Source organism: Saccopteryx leptura, chromosome 2 (genome assembly GCF_036850995.1).
Source record: "Saccopteryx leptura isolate mSacLep1 chromosome 2, mSacLep1_pri_phased_curated, whole genome shotgun sequence".
In the NCBI taxonomy this organism is placed as follows: domain Eukaryota; kingdom Metazoa; phylum Chordata; class Mammalia; order Chiroptera; family Emballonuridae; genus Saccopteryx; species Saccopteryx leptura.
Window position 1 is genome coordinate 229463825 of NC_089504.1, and position 18439 is coordinate 229482263.

At 42.0% G+C, this 18439-nt stretch overlaps 1 protein-coding gene across 1 annotated transcript in view; it reads left to right on the top strand.

Annotated features, from left to right (window-relative positions):
* The window catches only part of LOC136395503 (sodium/glucose cotransporter 1-like), a 34690-nt gene extending 17126 nt beyond the window's left edge, over nt 1-17564 (top strand). The window contains exons 6-11 of the mRNA XM_066370412.1: nt 992-1099; nt 4241-4391; nt 5846-6014; nt 9335-9550; nt 11601-11703; nt 15836-17564. Of these exons, the coding sequence (XP_066226509.1) occupies nt 992-1099; nt 4241-4391; nt 5846-6014; nt 9335-9550; nt 11601-11703; nt 15836-16053 (965 nt within the window). The 3' untranslated portion in view covers nt 16054-17564. The remainder of the gene's footprint in view (nt 1-991; nt 1100-4240; nt 4392-5845; nt 6015-9334; nt 9551-11600; nt 11704-15835) is intronic.
* The last annotated feature ends 875 nt before the right edge of the window (nt 17565-18439 follow it).

Here is an 18439-nt window from a genome sequence, read left to right on the forward strand (position 1 = left end):
CCCTTTCCATGTGCGGCTTTCCCAGGGTGCTGGGGCGGCCCGGAGATTCTGCTTTTGGCCCACACAAAGGCCTCTGACTCTGCCTCTCTGTGGGACAACACAGACGCACTCTCTCGGGGCATTGGAAGGAATCTCTCGCCCACTATCTGCGCGCTGACCAGGAGATTGGGTAAAATGGCTGCCCCACTTGTCTTTCTTTGTCTGCGTTTGGCACGAGTGTTAGCTTGTATTGCCCAGGTTGCCACAGGAACAGTTTTTCCTCGGCCTGGATCTCTGTGCCACAGCCTGGTTCGGCCGTTTGTGCCGCGGCCTGGATCTATTCACCCCCTTTGCCCACCTCAGTTTCTATATTCTCAGTTCCCAGTGAAAGCCGCCCTGTTTAGGTTAGTGAGGAAGGCGGAGCATTTCTTACTCCTTATTTCCTTCGGGGTTTGATTATATATTTAGCCAATTTTTCACTCGACCATACCTTTGGGTGTATTGTGAAACATCTGGAGGCTCCAAGGATAGGTTTTCCTGTTTCTGGTTGAAGATCTTGTTGAGTTTGGGGGGAGATTTATCGGTATCGCTTCCTACCACGCCATTACTCTGATGTCATCTGCCTATTGTCTGGGCATTCTACCCTGCTTGAGAGAGCTGCTTAAAATAAGCTTCAAAATCAGGAGCCACCTAATCTTCAGGCAAATAAGACAGTTGTTACTCCTGAGCTGCAGGGTAGCTAGCTGACGTCTAAGTATGTGCCTGTCCCTTCCCACTCTGAGCACTTCTTTGCTTCCCTCTCCTCTGCCTAGCAACTGTCTTTTCTTCCCAGTCAGATCCTGGAGATGGTCAGGACCAGCAGGACAGGAGTTTATCATCAAAGGATCCAGCCAGGAGCTGCACTCTTTGTGGATCCATTTTTGGGCCTTAGATAGAAATGTCTTGTCTGAAGCCTTGTTTGGAAGTATTGCCCTGACGTCTACTTGCTGACACAGCTCTGATCTCTCTGCAGAAAAAGTTGCCTGCACCGTTCCCTCCGAATGTGAGAAATATTGCGGAACCAAGGTTGGCTGTACCAACATCGCCTACCCGACTCTGGTGGTGGAGCTCATGCCCGACGGTGAGATTCGTCCCCACTGGTGGGCTCTTTCTTGGGAACCTGGCTGGGCTTAGGCTGTCCGTGGGTTCTGTGGGCCTCCTGGGCCAAGCTGTTCCAAGCCTGGAGGTTGGTAGGGAAAGCCTCCTTTCAGGTGTCCCCAGTTTCTGAATATGTCTTCCCTTAGTGGGAAGGAGATGTAGGACTTGGTTGGGCTCTTAGATGGGGCACTTGTTTGTTAATCAGGAAAGGAGGTGATCTGAAAATGTATTAGGGAAAAACACGACTTTTCCACGCTCCTCTGGACAGTCTTTGCAAGCTCTCCAATTGACATGAACATGATAGCTTGAACTAAGAGGAGTTTTACCCAGAGAAAGAATTGACTCTAGACTGTCCCAAGGAAAAACATGGAGAGAAAGGCAAGGAGTGATTTTAGCTCTAGAATGAGGATGTTTAAGGCAGTCGATGGATGGGATACAGGGGGCTTCACTATAGAGAATGTGTTATCCTAGAAGCTTGAGGATAGAGAGCCCAGATTAGAGTTTTGGTATAGACCTGTGGGGTTACTTTTTATATTTCATATTGAAGAAAAATCTAATTCTGGCTCAAGACATTTTGATTTAGGTAGGTTAGGAGGTTTCAGGATATCACAAATTCCCAGGTATTTGGATCAGGAAAATTTAGAATAAACTTCTATAAAATGTTATTATTAAAAGAAAACAGAGGTCATGAGTCAAACCTCTTCGTTTTACAGTTGGGAAAACTGAGGCCTACAGAAAGACAGTGATTTTGCAAGCCACCCGGCAACTCAGTGTCTGGCTTGTGTAACTCTGCTCAAGGCTGGAATTGAGGAATTTGGGATGGTCTTTTAAAAAAATTTATATATTTTTAACCACAGACTGGATGCATGACCTTGGGAAAACCATTTAGATTCAAATTCTATAAACATGGGAGTAATAGTTAACTATTCCACTTAGCTGGGCTGCTTATTAATTAAGGTTGCAGTTAGGAAGAATCACATGGCTCTTTCAGAGTGCTGGCTCAGATTACACGGGCCTCAGTATGGTGTTTATGCTATTTCGGTACATTAGCAGACAGACCCTGGGTGAGGACTGTGGCTCTGCACACGGTGCTAGAGCAAACTGTGCATGGCAGAAAGAGGCGTGGCACACAGGACTGTGTCTGAGGCCATCAAGAGGCAGATATCAGCCTGACCTGTGGTGGCGCAGTGGGATAAAGCATCGACCTGGAACACTGAGGTCACTGGTTCAAAACCTTGGGCTTGCCTGGTCAAGGCACATATGGGAGTTGATGCTTCCTGCTCCTCCCCCTTCTCTCTCTCTCTGTCTCTCTCTCTCACTCCTCTCTCTCTAAAAAATCAATAAATAAAATATTTAATAAAAAAATAGGCAGATATCAGACTAGTCAGGACAGTCCAAGAGGGAGCAGACTCCCTGTGGGGTAGTGGCTCCCCTGTCGCTGGAGGGTTTGGGAAGGAAATGTGGCTGGGATTCATGTATCAGACAAATGGTAGGCCTAGGACCTAGTGAACCCTAAGTTTACTTTTAATTCTGAGACTGGGCTCTCCATGGTAGGTTTTCAGCATGGCCTGGACTTCCAGCCTCATCAGGGACACACTTGTGCTCTCCTTGTTATGAAAAGAGTAGTAGAGATTATAGCCAACCATGCTTCTCATGACTAGGAAAAGTTTAAACCAATAATCCCTTATTCTGATTTGGGAAGGTATAGTATTATACCCATTTAACACATCAAGAAATGAGACCTATAGGTTGGCATGACTTACCTAAGGCCAGTTGGAAATAGAGCCTTCTGTTCTTTTTCCAGATAATTTTACTGAGCTATAATTCATATGCCATATAATTTACTTAAGGTATAGAGTTACTGGTTTTTAGTATATTCACAGAGTTGAGTATTCATCATCACTATCAATTAAAATTTTTTTGTCATCCTCTAGAGAAATCTTGTATCTTTTGGCAGTCACTCCATATTTCAGCCCAGTCCCCTCAGCCCTAGGCCACCACTAATCTCCTTTCTGTCCCTATGGATTGGCTTATTCTGGACATTTCATATAAATTAGATCATACAATATTTGTCCTTTCGTGTCTGGCTTCTTTCACTCTGCATAATGTTTTCAAAGTTCATCCAGGTTGTAGCAGGTATCAGTACTTTATTTCTTTCTGTTGATGAATAATATTCTATTGTTTGGATATACTACATTTTCTTTGTCCATTTATCAGTTGATGTACATTGTGTTGTTTCTATTGACTTTTTGGCTATTATAAATAATACTGGTATAAACATTTATGTACAAATTTTGGTATGGACACATGCTTTCATTTCTTTTGGCTAGATACCTAGGCGAGGCATTGATGGGCCATAAGGTAACTCAATGTTCAACTATTTTCTGTGGTAGTTCTACCAATTTCCATTATTGCCAGCAATGTCTGAAGGTTTCTATTTCCACACATACCCACCCACTCTTGTTATTATCTGTCTTTATTATTATTGTTATTATAACTACCCTGGTGTGTACAAAGAGGTATCTCACTGTAGTTTTGATTTGAATTTCTGTGATATAGATCATTTTTTCATGTGATTATTAACTATCTGTTTATCTTTTTTGGGAAGTATCTATTCTGATCCTTTGACAATTTGTAAATGAATTGCCTTTTTATTATTGAGTTGTAGGAGTTCTTTATATATTCTGTATACTAGATTTATATTAGATATATGACTCGCAAAAATTTTCTTCAATTCTATAGATTGTCTTTTTACTTTCTTGAATCTTAGTTTAAATATTTCTGCTATATCATAAATCTTTTGGGTGAGAGATCTTTTAAATTTACCTCAGATGAAAACATACACACATATACATCATTATCGTCATCACCATCACCATCATCATCCAACTGCAGAGTGTTAACCTCAGATATGTTTCGTCTCGACCTCTTTGTTGATTGCTATGAGTTTACAAAATAATAAAAAACCACAGTCCATTTCTTAAAATGTCTAGTCTTCCTGGAAAGATAAATTAAAGGCCAACCACGGCATGATTTCAGAAGGCAAACAATGAGTCCTCACACATCCCAAGTGAGAAAGAGCTAAGATGCTGCGTGTGCCACTCAGAACCTCCTTCTCTTCCAGGGCTGCGAGGCCTAATGCTGTCAGTCATGTTGGCCTCTCTCATGAGCTCCCTGACCTCCATCTTCAACAGCGCCAGCACTCTCTTCACCATGGACATCTACACCAAGATCCGGAAGAGAGCAACCGAGAAAGAGCTCATGATTGCAGGAAGGTCAGTGCAGCTTCACTCTGCCATGCACCAGAAGCTTGAATAATCTCAGAGGTCCCTGAAGCTAGGGAAGACAAATAGAGGCCTGGGTAGAATGAGAGAGACCTCTGTAGCTAGTTATATCTGCCTTCCAATGACATCTACTTTAAATTGGAGATTATCAAACAATACCTCTTTGGAGTGGGAAGTGACATCAGGGATTATCTCATCTAAACTTCAATTTCTTAATGAGCAAAATGAAGCTTGTCCTGCCTAAATCTAGGCAGCTGGGACAATGGTGGAGTTAGGAATGAGTTACGGCCAACTGAGTCCTTGTCCAAGTTCCTTTGTACTGCCCTATGCTGCCTTCCTCAGCCCTCCACATTGCAGCTCTTCTTACTGGCCATCTTTGAGGTCCAGGTGCCTCTGATGCCTTGACCCTTTGCTGCAACAGTTTGCAGGATCAAGTGATATTATTCAGAGGAACATGCTCTGTAAAATTGAAAACACCAATCTTGTGCACATTTGTTATTGTCAGTGGACTAGTAGACACAACAGGATATGGAAAACACAAAGCATTGCTACATGGGCCAGTGTACTCATGATCATGATTATCCATGAATCAGATAGTTTAAATAGAGGACTAGCAGGAGTTCTATGTCTCTCCATGGGGCTGTGGCAGGTCAACCTCTTCTGGGAAGGTGGAGCAAGTTTTTGCAGTGTCAGTCAAGGGAGAGGTTCCTAGTGAGTGCAGAAAGGGTAAGGGCTCTACTTCATTGGTCTCATGATCAAGATTAGGGCAAAGGAAGTCAAGGAAAAGTGACAGATCACTCTTAGGTGATGAGATGTGTCCAGGAGCAGCTTGACCAGGCAAGAGTCTACTGGTTGGCTTCACAGGAAGCAACATTTATCCTGACTAATTTTTTTCTCAGATAGGGGTTTACTGGATTTTTTTGTTCTTTATAAGGCTCAGGATGGAACACAGGAAGAGAGCCATTTTGTTGCTTTGCTCTGGGACAGACCCTTGACCCTGAGATTGTATTGAGGCACATTTTTGTGCATTTCGTGTATTGCACTTACTCAAAGGTACAGATGACTTTCCAGAGGAGGCAGAATATGAAAGAAAAAAGCCTCAAGAATAAATTTTCAAAATATGTTTCCTTGCTGTGGTCATACAAAGTGTGTGTATGCTAGTTATGTTATATATCAATATATTAGATATATAACTATATATACTTATTGACTAGTAGACACAACAGGATATGGAAAGCACAAAGCATTGCTACATGGGTCAGTGTACTCATTATCATGATTATCCATGAATCAGATAGTTTAAATAGAGGACTAGTGTATGGGAATGTTTCCAGGGACCATGGACTATATGGGTTCACATTATCTTGGGCTCCCCTCTGCTCCTTACTGCAGATTACAAATGGATTCCCAATTATTGACACTCTGTTGTGGGGCTTTGATTTCAGATTGTTCATCCTGGTGCTGATTGGCATCAGCATTGCCTGGGTGCCCATTGTACAGTCAGCACAAAATGGGCAGCTTTTTTATTACATCCAGTCCATCACCAGTTACTTGGGACCACCCATTGCAGCTGTCTTCCTGTTTGCTATTTTCTGTAAGAGAGTCAATGAGCAAGTAGGTATCATCCATCTATAGGCAGAAAGACCCATTCTGGTGCAGAAATTTCCACCTGGATGTGCCTATTCTCAGTGAAAGGGATTCTATTTCCCAGAGACCTCACTGGAGTGGATGTGTTGCTGAGGATTTATATGGGAATGCTTCCAGGGACCATGGACTATCATGGGTTCACATTATCTTGGGCACCCCTCTGCTCCTTACTGCAGATTACAAACTGATTCCCAGCTAATGATGTACATTTTTCATCCAATCTTGGTGATTTCCCCCAACCACATGGCATTTCCTGAGCAAGCAGCTCCAGAGGAAGTCCTAGCACAGGCCATCTTCAGTGGTTCTTCAGTGAGCTCTACTTTCCAGCCAGCACTTACCAGAATCCAATATCAAGAAGGTGCCCTTACATTGTTTTATATACAAAACAATGGAAGGTAGATGACAACTGAGGGGTAAAACATGGCACAAAATGGTAATAAGGAGGGATTCTTAGGAAGACTGCATCAACATGGGCTGAAACTGAGAGAGAAGAGAGGGCATTCAAGGCAGAGAAAACACTGACCAGAACTTGGAGATGAAAGTGGGAGGGTAGGGCAGAGAGTGAACAACTTACAGGAATCTCACCTGTCTTTAGGTTGAGTTTGTGTGCACAAACAATAGAAGACGCAGTTGGAGAGGCAGGTTAAGGTTTGATTAGGCAAAGAGTTGGATCATCAGTGGGGTGCCTTTGCAGGCTTTGTAGCATCATGGAAAGGATTTCTTTGGACATGCCGTCTGACAAGGGTGGCATAAATGTCTGTATCCAACCATCTATATACCTGTGGAGGGTTGGGAAATGATGGGGGTGCTGACAGTGTAGCCCACTGTCTGAAACAATGGAAATGGTGACCTATGTTTGGTTGGAGACAACCCCTTTCTCCCACTAGGAGAGAAACAAATACATACCAGGGAAATATCTCACAGGAGAGCTTTGAATTGCATAAATCGCCATATGTGTCTCTCTTCATTCGATATTTGCCATTAGGAATATAATCTAGATTTGATTGTGACACAAAACCCGGCACACAGATAAAGACCCCTGAGAGAACAGAACTGAACCAGAAAGTGACCTTGACAAATTAGAGAAATGGGCACACAATGAGATAAGTTTCAGTAGGGATTGGCAGAGGCTGGTTCACTGTGGGAGATTTCTAAAGTACAAGTTAGGAACACGTGGCTATCTCAGCTGGGTATTACAGTGGGTCACAAGCAGATTTAATTCAACAATGGACCAAGACTTAAAAAAAAATAAGGCTGTAGACCTTCTCAATTGGGGGGATTAATTTTGCCCTTCCTCAGGGGATATTTGGTGATGTCTGGGAATGTTTTTGATTGTTATGATTTGGGGAATGCTACTGATATCTAGTGATGAAGCCCAGGGATGTTGCTAAACATTCTATAATATGCAAGACAGCCCCCCTCCCGCCCCCAGCAACAAATTATCTAGTGCGAATGTCACAGAGACAAGGGTGAGAAACCCTGACCTAGAGGCTTCAGAGTGTAGCACATAGAGACTACAAAGCGATTCTCAGGACTGGTCTGACACTGTGTTTGCTGAGGGGTGACTCTAAGTCTTGAGGAAAATGTCAAAGGCTCTCAGACTTTTCAAGCACTTCTTGAGAACAAAGACTAAATGTATAGGAAGAGGCTAATTGCTAGAAGTGAAGGAAAGCCTTAATAAGTTTTATTAATATTATTCACACAAATTGAAGTCAAGAAATCTTTTTTTTTTTGACCACATAAATGTATAGAGAATGAATGGGGAACATCTTTTCCTTTCTCCTTGTTCATACATTCATTTAGCAGACACTTCCTGATGCCAGACACGGGGCTGGGCACTAGCAGCACAAAGGGAGAGAATACTGGTTCTTTCCCTGGGCAAGATGAGAAGACTAAGACGTGAACGTATGGTCAGTGCTAGGTGGAGGTGTCCACAGTGCTACAGCCACAGCAAGAAGAATGTGCCCACTCACTTCTGTCTGGGGAGAAGAGCGGACATTCAAGCTAGAACAAGGTTACCAGGAAGAGAAAAGCCTGTGCTTCCCCTGGTAGAAGGAATGACCTGTGCAAAGACCTGGGACATAGACATACATGACATGTTTAAAAAATTTAGTGTACTTGGAATGTAAAGTGTAAGGGCACCGATGGCTAACAAAGGTGCTGTTCAGATCAACACTTGACAAACTCATGAAGGCTCTTTTAGGCCACCCTTCTATGAACTCTACTTTGTCACTAGTCCTTTAAAGCGTGTCCTCTAGATTCAGACCTAGTTTTATAGCTAAAGCCTCACAAGAGAGAAAGAAGGAAGGTATGAAAAAAAATGGGTTAAAATACTTGAAAATGACCCCCCCAATCTTCCTAGTCTCTTAAAGGCTTCCATTTTCTCTAATATGCAAACACCAAATTTAATGTATAAACACATAATATAATTTTATGTTCTCAAGTTAAAAACAGTGACTTTGAATTTATGAAAAAGGCTGATGAAAAATTTCCTTTCTCCTCTCTCCCCGAAAGACCGTTTTTTTCCCTATGCCTTTGAGGAATACAATCTTTTTTACAAGTAAGTATGGGGGTCCTTGGGTTAGGACACAGTTCTGTTCCTATGACAGTGACAAAACCCAAATTTTGGCATAAGTCAAAACACACCCTAGCCTAAGTCACTTACCTATCCTAACACAGTTGTAAAATCATAATCTGTAACATAAAAACACAACTAAGCCACAGAAAAAGAATACCGCATATTCTTCCACAGTGCACAACCAAACTAGTTTGCCCACGTAACCTGTAAGTATGCCGCTAACGGTAAGCCTAAACACTTAAATTTCAATTTTTAAAAGTTTTTATGGAAGTGGGCATTATAAACTTGAAATGTTGTATGTTGAGACTGTAGCAATTCAAGGACCCCCTGTATATTTAAATGGGTCTAAATCTGGAGATTGATGGAATAGGAGCTGCAGGCAGAGATATTCAAATTATTCTTAAAGTTAAAGGGTATTTTCAGAAGGAAAACTTCAAGGTTGATATTCTAACCAGTTGTTAGACACTTTACCCAATTATATTAGGAGTCCTTGTCTTACGACCCAGGTAAAAGACATGGGTCACTCACATCACTAAGACATGATAACACGACACCCCGTGAAAGCCTGACCTAGCACTCCTCGCCATTCCAGTGTTCTGGCTTCACGTGGCCTGGAGCTACTGTTTCTCTTACCTTTACTCTTTTGCGTCTGTCCCTCAGAAGTGTTTTGTGTGTTCAGCCTTTGGTAATCCAAGGTTTGTTTCCACAGGGAGCCTTTTGGGGACTGATCATAGGATTCCTGATTGGGGTGTCCTGTATGATTGCCGAGTTTGCTTATGGAACTGGGAGCTGCATGGAGCCTAGCAACTGTCTCACAATTATCTGTGGTGTGCACTACCTTTACTTTGCCATCATCCTCTTTGTCATTTCTATCATCATCATTGTGGTCATCTCCCTCTTCACCAAGCCCATTCCAGATGTTCATGTGAGTATTCACTTGGGAGACCTGTACTGCTCATGTTTCACATTCATGCTGCAATCTCCATTTCGGTTGTCCTCAGCTCAGTTAGACATCTTACACTCATGTGACTGAATAGCCCATACTTGCCATTGCTGTCTTGCAGAAGGATACAGGATAGCTTGGTGTGCCAGTAGGGTATCAGGTATGTGCCTTCAGCAGTAGTGCTCAAGCACTCTATGTTTCCATCCAGGGGATATTCTCTGAATCACATTCCCCAAGTGACAGCTCGAATTCAAGGGTATGAGATCACATGGGCAGGTGCAGGGGCCACCCTGGCTTAGAGGCTCATGTCCCAAAATGGAATTTATATTTCTTGTAGTAGTCCCATGGTCAGAACTTCCAAGGTTCCCAGCAAGGGACGTACTTAGTTACAAAATCACAGTAATGGAAATCTGAAGTATGATTCACCCTTGATTATTTTTTTTCCCAATGAAGACTCTAGACAGTTTCCCATAGAATTCAAGAAATTTCAAACAATACCAAAGTTCAATTGATTCAGACTTCAAAAATAGCAATTTTATTCTTTTGCTCTAGATGTCGCCCTGGGTTTAAGGCATATTCACAGCCCTCTCAATGCAGATGAAGAGTACCAATTATAGGCCATTTTTACCATAAGCGATATAGTCTGGTAACCCAATACAGGTGGGATTTTACCTTTTTTAGGTTTCCAAGTAACAGAGCTAGAGTTAAGCCAAGATCATATGTGTCCATAGAGAAAGACAATAGGTTTTTTTTAACCCATTAGACGTACATAAATACACGAACTGAAGAAATCTGTAAGAGACCTTCAACTTCATTATCAGATTTTCAAAGATGTGAGTAACCTTAATGTCAAACAAAAACTGCTCGTATAGAAGCACAACCACCAAGCTTATTTGCTGAATCTGTCACAAGCTTTCTGTCATATTAATTCTTCCTGACATTTCAGTCTTTGGAAGCATTGCAGCTCCAAACACATTTAGGCTTTATGCTTCCTCTTGCAGTAGAGGAAGCAAGGTAGTCATCAAAGAGGCCATGGTTGGGATGAACACATTCATTGATCTTCAGACTCTTCAAGTTTCTGGTTTCTTGTCAACAGAGACTTCCCTATTCTAAATGGCTCATGACTCTACAAACTTACTCCTCATAATATGACAAACACATACTACAAAAATATGATCTTGGCCTGACCAGGCAGTGGTGCAGTGGATAGAGTGTTGGACTGGGATGCAGAGGACCCAGGTGCAAGACCCCAAGGTTGCCAGCTTGAGTGCAGGCTCATCTGGTTTGAGCAAAGTTCACCAGCTTGGACCCAAGGTTGCTGGCTCGAGCAAAGAGTTACTTGGTCTGCTGAAGGCCCATGGTCAAGGCACATATGAGAAAGCAATCAATGAACAACTAAGATATTGCAACAAAAAACTGATGATTCATGTTTCTCATCTCTCTTCGTTCCTTTCTGTCTGTCCCTATCTATCCCTCTCTCTGACTGTCTCTCTGTCTTGGTTAAAAAAAAAAACAACATATATATATATATATATATATATATATATATATGCCACAACAAAGAATTGATGCTTCTCATCTCTCTCCCTTCCAGTCTGTCTGTTCTTCTTCTGTCTCTCTCTCTGCCTAAATAAATAAATAAGTAAGTAAATAAATAAAATATGATCTTATACTGCTGGTGTGGACAGATGGGTGACTAGTCTTGCTTCCCAGAACCAGTGCTAAGAGGAACAATTCATTTGTCATATGTAGCAAGAGTTCATTCATTTAAAACATATCTGTATTCAAGGCAGCCTCTTAGCCTCAGAGTGTGCATATGTCACAGGGGATAGTGTTTATGTATGTGTGATTTACATATAAGTTTCTGATGTGTTTAGATATAATGCTATGGATGGAAACAGTTATCTATATTTTTATTGTTATGAGAGGCCACATTCCTTTTTTTTCCTTGATGAATATATCTTTGTTCTCCCAACTTCTTGGCTCAAGACACCGTCTGGCTCTTTGCTAACCTGTTCTGCTCTCTCCACAGCTCTACCGCCTGTGCTGGAGCCTGCGCAATAACAAAGAGGAGCGTATTGACCTGGATGCAGAAGAGCACATCCCTGAAGCCCCAGAGGAGACCATGGAAATAGGTGACATATGACTCAGAGGCTATCCCCAAGCCCTAAAAAGTTACTTCTACAACAGCAAGGCCATTTTACCAAAGCCTTCACTAAGTGCCTTCATTGAAGCTCAGACTTCTCTCCTAGACTAGCATGGGGAGTGAGGTGGGGTGTGTGTGAGATAAGTAAATGGGTTTGGGACATTCACTCTGAAGCTCAGTCAAAAGGAGAAGGGAGGTCCAGAATCATTCTAGCTCCATGACCCCTCCTAGTTTACAGTGCTCAGTGCTTAAGGGTGGTGAGGAATTTGCCACTCTGACTTGATTTGGGGCATGACCAGGGACAAGGGAAGAGTCAGAACTCTTCTGACAGCCTGTGACCTGAAAGCAGACAGAATCAAAGCTATAGTTAGTTCTAATGACACCAGGGGGATGGGATAGAGGCTCAGGGGTCTTATGTTTTACTAACTTACAGCATCAGGTTTAGAAAAAATTTTCTGGAAGTCCAGTGAGATAAATCTTAGTGCTCACAGACTCATCCTGATCATAGAGAAATGCTTTCCTCAACTTCTATGTTGTATCTTTTTTTCCTTGCCTGGAGAGTGGTTGTGGATATATGTGGTGTACAGAGGTATGGCAGAGCAAGGTCATATGTTCTCTACCTGGCGTTGGGCCAAAGGTCTCACCTCTCCATCTGAAGGGTGCACAGATAGAGCAGAATGAGTTCTGAATCGGCCATTAAGACTATCATAGACTCCTAGCTCTGGAAAGGGCCCTAAGATCTTATTGCCTCATTTTGAGTACATGTAAATTGAGGGCCTGGGATGGAGAGGCTTTGCTGGTAGTCCCAGCTCTGATATAGTCTGCTTTTGATCTCTAAAGAGCTTTTGGTTCTGAAACTTGTGCCTCCACAAGTGCTGAACTGAAGGAGGCTGGAGCCATAGGCAGCTGACCCTGGTGCTGAAAATGGCAGCCCCTTCCAGCTTTCCCGGAGCAAGCAGGAATGAACATGCCCCATACTTTTCCCACCTCTAAAAATGTCCCCACATTGAGTGAGAATATCACAGGTTTAAAGGGGCATGCATGAGGAGTATTTTGAATGTTTTCATGTGGAAGCAGAGATTATTATTATTATTATTTTGCACCAGAGGTTGGGGTTAAGACATGGTTGGAAAGAACTCATCCAATTTTAATTCAAAGTAAAGAGGCAAGATAGTATAGAGATAGAATGTGGAGTTTGGATTCAGGAAGAACTGAGATTAAATCCTGACTTCTCTATTTACTATCCTGTGCAAGTGATTTAATTTTTCTAAAGCTCGGGCTCATCACATAAAAATATTCTAAATGATAGCATATATCTTAGCACTGTTGGAAACATTGAATTAAATAATACTCCACAATAGAACTGGCTGTAACTATACCATCATGAATGCAACTAAAGAAAAATTTTCTGAGTTTTTCTGGAAAAAGGTGATGAGCAAGTATACATCTATCAAGGATGCCTAGAGGGGACTCCCACACCAGCTAGAGAATTGGCTTAGTGACTTCTAAGGTTCATTGCAGTACTTGAATTCTGTTGTTTCCTGATTAAGTCATGGTGAAACCATATTGAACACCCTGCCCTTAAAGTATAGCAAGCTAAGATCTCTAGAGGGCTTTTATAGACAATGGGTGTTGTTCTCATCATTCACTAAGAAACAGCAGTATGAGAATTCACCCTTATATCATTATCCACCACCACTACCATCATCATGACAGATAATGATGTGATCATAATATATTTTAATTACAAATACTCTACTAATAGTCAAGTATATTTCTTCTAATTTTAGAAATGAGTAAAATGAGACATAGAAAATTTCTCAAGGCCACCAACATTTTAATGGCCCAAACAACCATGAGTTTTTCATTTGGACTGGTCAAGGAACCTTCCCATTCTCCTATTTTGGTCAAATAGACCAAAGATAAGGGTACAAGGAGGCTTTTCCTTCTTTCTTATGTATATGAAAGTGAAAAGAGAAACTAGAAGGAGACCAACATTTCTCTTTTTTTTTTTTTTAATTTTTCTGAAGTTGGAAATGGGGAGGCAGTCAGACAGACTCCCACATGTGCCTGACTGGGATCCACCCGGCACGCCCACCAGGGGGCAATGTTCTGTCCATCTGGGGTGTTGCTTTGTTGTGACCAGAGCCATTCTAGCACCTGAGGCGAGGCCATGGAGCCATCCTCAGCACCTGGGCCAACTTTGCTCCAATGGAGTCTTGGCTGCAGAATGAGAAGAGAGAAAAAGAATGGAAGGAGAGGGGAAGGGAGAAGGAGAAGCAGATGGGCGCTTCTCCTGTGTGCCCTGGCCAGGAATCAAACCCGGGACTCCTGCACGCCAGGCTGACGCTCTATCACTGAGCCAACCAGCCAGGGCCCATTTCTCTTTTTAATTGACTTTATTGGGGTGACACTCTAACACTTCTTAACACCTACTACATACTGGGTGCTTTCTCATTCAGATTTTTTTTTATTTTGACAGAGAGAGAGTCAGAGAGAGGGACAGATTGGGACAGACAGACAGGAAGGGAGAGAGATGAGAAGCATCAATTCTTCATTGCGGCTCCTTAGTTGTTCATTGACTGCTTTCTTATATGTGCCTTGACCAGGGGACTACAGAAGAGCAAGTGACCCCTTGTTGAAGCCACAACCTTGAGCTCAAGCCAGTGAACTTGGGCTTCAAACCAGTGACCTTTGGGCTCAAGCCATGGGGTCAAGTCCATTATCACATGCTCAAGCTGGTGAGCTTGTGCACAAGCCAGATGAGCCTGCACTCAAGCTGGTGACCTCGGGGTTTCAAACCTGGGGCCTCCTTGTCCCAGTCCAATGCTCTATCCACTGCACCACGCCTGGTCAGGCTCACTCAATCTTATAATGAAGAAGACATTATATTGTCTAGTTTTACAGATACAGAAGAGGAGAGGCAAAGTAATAAGGTTATAAAATTGAGTTTTGGTCCCAGTTCTGACATATGTATGTGTTTCATCACTATGAAGTTTTTTTTCAGTTCTAAAATTATGTAACTTAAAAATGGCAGCATTGAAAGCCATGGTCCCTGACATTGGTGCTGAAAGCACAGTGAGCTTCATTTCATATCTGGTGAGTTATCAACCTGGCATTCTAACTCTGATTTGTCTATCATTTTAAAAAAATTATTTAATTAATTTTTTTTTACAGGGACAGAGAGAGAGTCAGAGAGAGGGATAGATAGGGACAGACAGACAGGAACAGAGAGAGATGAGAATCATCAATCATCAGTTTTTCATTGCAAGACCTTAGTTGTTCATCGATGGCTTTCTCATATGTGCCTTGACCACGGGGCTTCAGCAGACTGAGTAACCCCTTGCTCAAGCCAGCAACCTTGGGTCCAAGCTGGTAAGCTTTTTGCTCAAGCCAGATGAGCCCGTGCTCAAGCTGGTGATCTCAGGGTCTCGAACCTGGGTCTTCCACATCCCAGTCCGATGCTCTGTCCACTGTGCCACTGCCTGGTCAGGCCGATTTGTCTATCTTTAATGCCATATGTGGAGTCAGAGGAGAGAATCAGTTACCTTGGTGAGCACCCACTTTGACTGACAGGACAGTTGGATGGTATGAGTCAGCAGTGTTGATGTACAATATTAGATCTTAATCCCTGGAAGTGTTGCTTACCGCTGCCCTGTTTAGACCAGTTCTTACTATATGACTAGATCTGTTGTGAAGCCTGTGAATTTCTAGGTGTAACCAATGAACTCCTGAGTCATGAAATTTTCATTGTTTTTCAGCGATGTAGCAAACAGATACATTTTTATGTTTCAGAAGTGTCACAGCTCCCCAGCTCATTGTTAACACTTGTCTCCCATTACCTGTTATTCCCTTCTGATGGTTCTAAATCAAAGTGTACATGTATTTGGTCTGACAAAGATAAAATGTATGCTAAATGATCATAAGGATGTAGACTTCATCACTCGAACATTTGTACCATTTCCATTCCTGTGAATATGACCATCGGGAAATGTCTGTAGAACATCTGGCAGATGTTCCATTGTGTAACACCCCTTCCCCCCCCCCCCCCACTGGAAACCTTTCCTAGTTCTTCCAGCTTCTGTATCCAACAATTATTTTATTTCTTTCCCTAAACACAGAAGTTCCTGAGGAGAAAAAAGGATGCTGCAGGAAGGCCTATTACCTGTTTTGTGGCCTGGATCAGCAGAAGGGCCCCAAGATGACAAAGGAAGAGGAGGAAGCCATGAAACTGAAGATGACAGACACCTCTGAGAAGCCTTTGTGGAGGACAGTGGTGAACATCAATGGCATCATCCTGCTGGCTGTGGCTGTCTTCTGCCATGCATATTTTGCCTGAGTCTTACTTTTTGCTGCAGACTGTTCTCATAAAGGCCAGACTATTTACTTCACCTCCCTTGACTCCCATTCTGGGAGGTTGAAGGGAAACCATCCAGTTGTAAATTTTTCCCGGTTGATTAATGTGTACATGTATACTTATAGGATAACTGGATAAAAGAAACTAATTTGCTGCTAACTTATGTATTTAAGGCCAGTGTGATATAGTCAGCTATACATATTAAAGCTGCAGAAGAAAAATCCACTCATTCATAAAAAAGCAGACTAAGAAACAGAAGCCCTGTGAAATCTGATGCATGTTTGTCTCAGGTGGATGCAGCTTGCCAACATTGTGGTCTTTCAATATTTTTCAGTGTTGTGGCCTCCCTAGTTCCTGCCACTTTCCCTATATGATCCCCCTCATCTTTTTGTTTTTAAAGAAAAATTTCACTCCTCATTATATCCCTGTCAATTTTTTTTTTCACAAGAAAAATATCAATCTGATAAACTGATAAACACTTGAAGCTGAGTATGGGTGCTTTGAAGGTTCCTATCCTGAGTGTTTGCTCTTTGAATAAAGGAGAGAACTGGGACCTGACAGTCATGCTTACCCTAAAGCAACACAAAGACAGATGGAAAACTGCTATCACAAGATAGGCATTTTTACTACTTAGGGAGGTCAGAGAAAAGACAATATGCTAGCTACCACCAACAAGACAATCTTTCAAAGGTGGTTAGTCAAGAGTAATAATATTGAGGAAACTGTCAACAAATGTCAAGGTCAGTGGGGATAAAAAAATACCCTTGGGTCGAGAGCATTTTCTGGTCTTCTTAAAAATATCTATTGGGGATTTCTTGTATTTGGGATTTTACTCATTTTGGCATTTTCTGTGCCTGGAATGTTTTAGCCACTCAGCAGTATTTGAGGACTGAATGAATAATATGGGCATTATTTGTAAACAGATGCTTTGTTTTTGGTTAACCTTTTCTGTGGCTGCACAAAATATACACTGGGGTGACTGTCGTGACTTGGAATGCATTTTCAAGAGGCCACTCTTCTTCATGGTATGGATGTTGACTTACGGGTTTAGGAGTTGACTCTCTGTCACATTACAGAGCACATGTGCCTCTTGGGGGCTTCTGTCATCTTAAAGCAGCCACACTCTCCTGAAATACTGAAACAATTAGCCCGAGATCCTCCTCCCCACGAGTTCACATGACCACAGCCCTTGCTCTTTCCAGTTGTCTAGATTGGCGGTCATCTATTGATCAAGGTTAGGGTTGGTGGTCTCTGTTCTGGGTGGTGGTGATCAACACTTTTAGCTGAGTAGAGTGTATTTCTTGTTGAACCTGTTTGTTTACTGGGGAAGAAATTTTTAAAATTTAACTTGAATTTAATGCGTTACCTATCATTCTTTTAATTCTACCTGAGAAATCTTAATTATATTGTGATATAATCTCATTAAAGTGAAGAAAAGGTCACGATGTTAGTACTGACTGATTTCAGGCTAGCTTGGAAAACAGCTGGGCTCTGAGGAGCTAGGGAGCTAAGAGTGGTTCCTGGGTGTAAAAATGGTTCAACAGGTGAAGGAGTGGCTTGTTCTTCTTGTGGAAGGAAACCCAGAGATCACTAGCTGATGGGAACTTTACATTCCCCTTAAGCTAGGAAGAGAAGAGGGGAAAGTAGAGAATTTGACATGGCTAGCATTGCTCAGTGTACTCAGTTTTGTGTGGAATTTGTGTAGTATTTTTGCATTTTGGAGTTTGTGTAGTATTTTTGCATTTTGAGAGGATAAAGGGAGAAGATTGAGAGCTGGTGAGTGGAGTGGGCACAAAGTATCTCGTATCTCGATTGTCCTGGATTCTGTGTCTGGCTTTGCCAATGATTCATCATGTATATTGAGGTAAATTATTTTGTCTCAACTGTGTAATTTTTTTCTTAAAAAAATAAAAGGGAACCTTGGTGCTTATAGTAGCTACCTACCTTCTCTGGGTGTGATGCTTGGAAGAGGGGATGGAAGAAACATACATAAAAGATTCCATATGGATATTATATTAAGCTGCATTTGGTTCCATAATTACAATGTATTACTTTGATAAAAATAAACATTTAAAAACCACAACATCCTCATTTCCTGTTTTCTAGATATTCTAGACAAATACTGACTGTGTCTTTAGTTGATGTAAGATACGGATTAAGAAGCAGGCATCAAGACAACTGAGGATAGAACATAGCAACTAGAACAAAATGTAGCAAAGTCTGGGAATGATTTCAATTTCAAACTCTCTAGTAAGCACGAGGTGAGTAGTTCTACCTGCAATGCACAATATCCTGTTAGAACAGACTGAGCCATTTGGGTAACCAGGGACCAGTAAGTGATAAACTGTACTAGAATAATTTCAGGGTA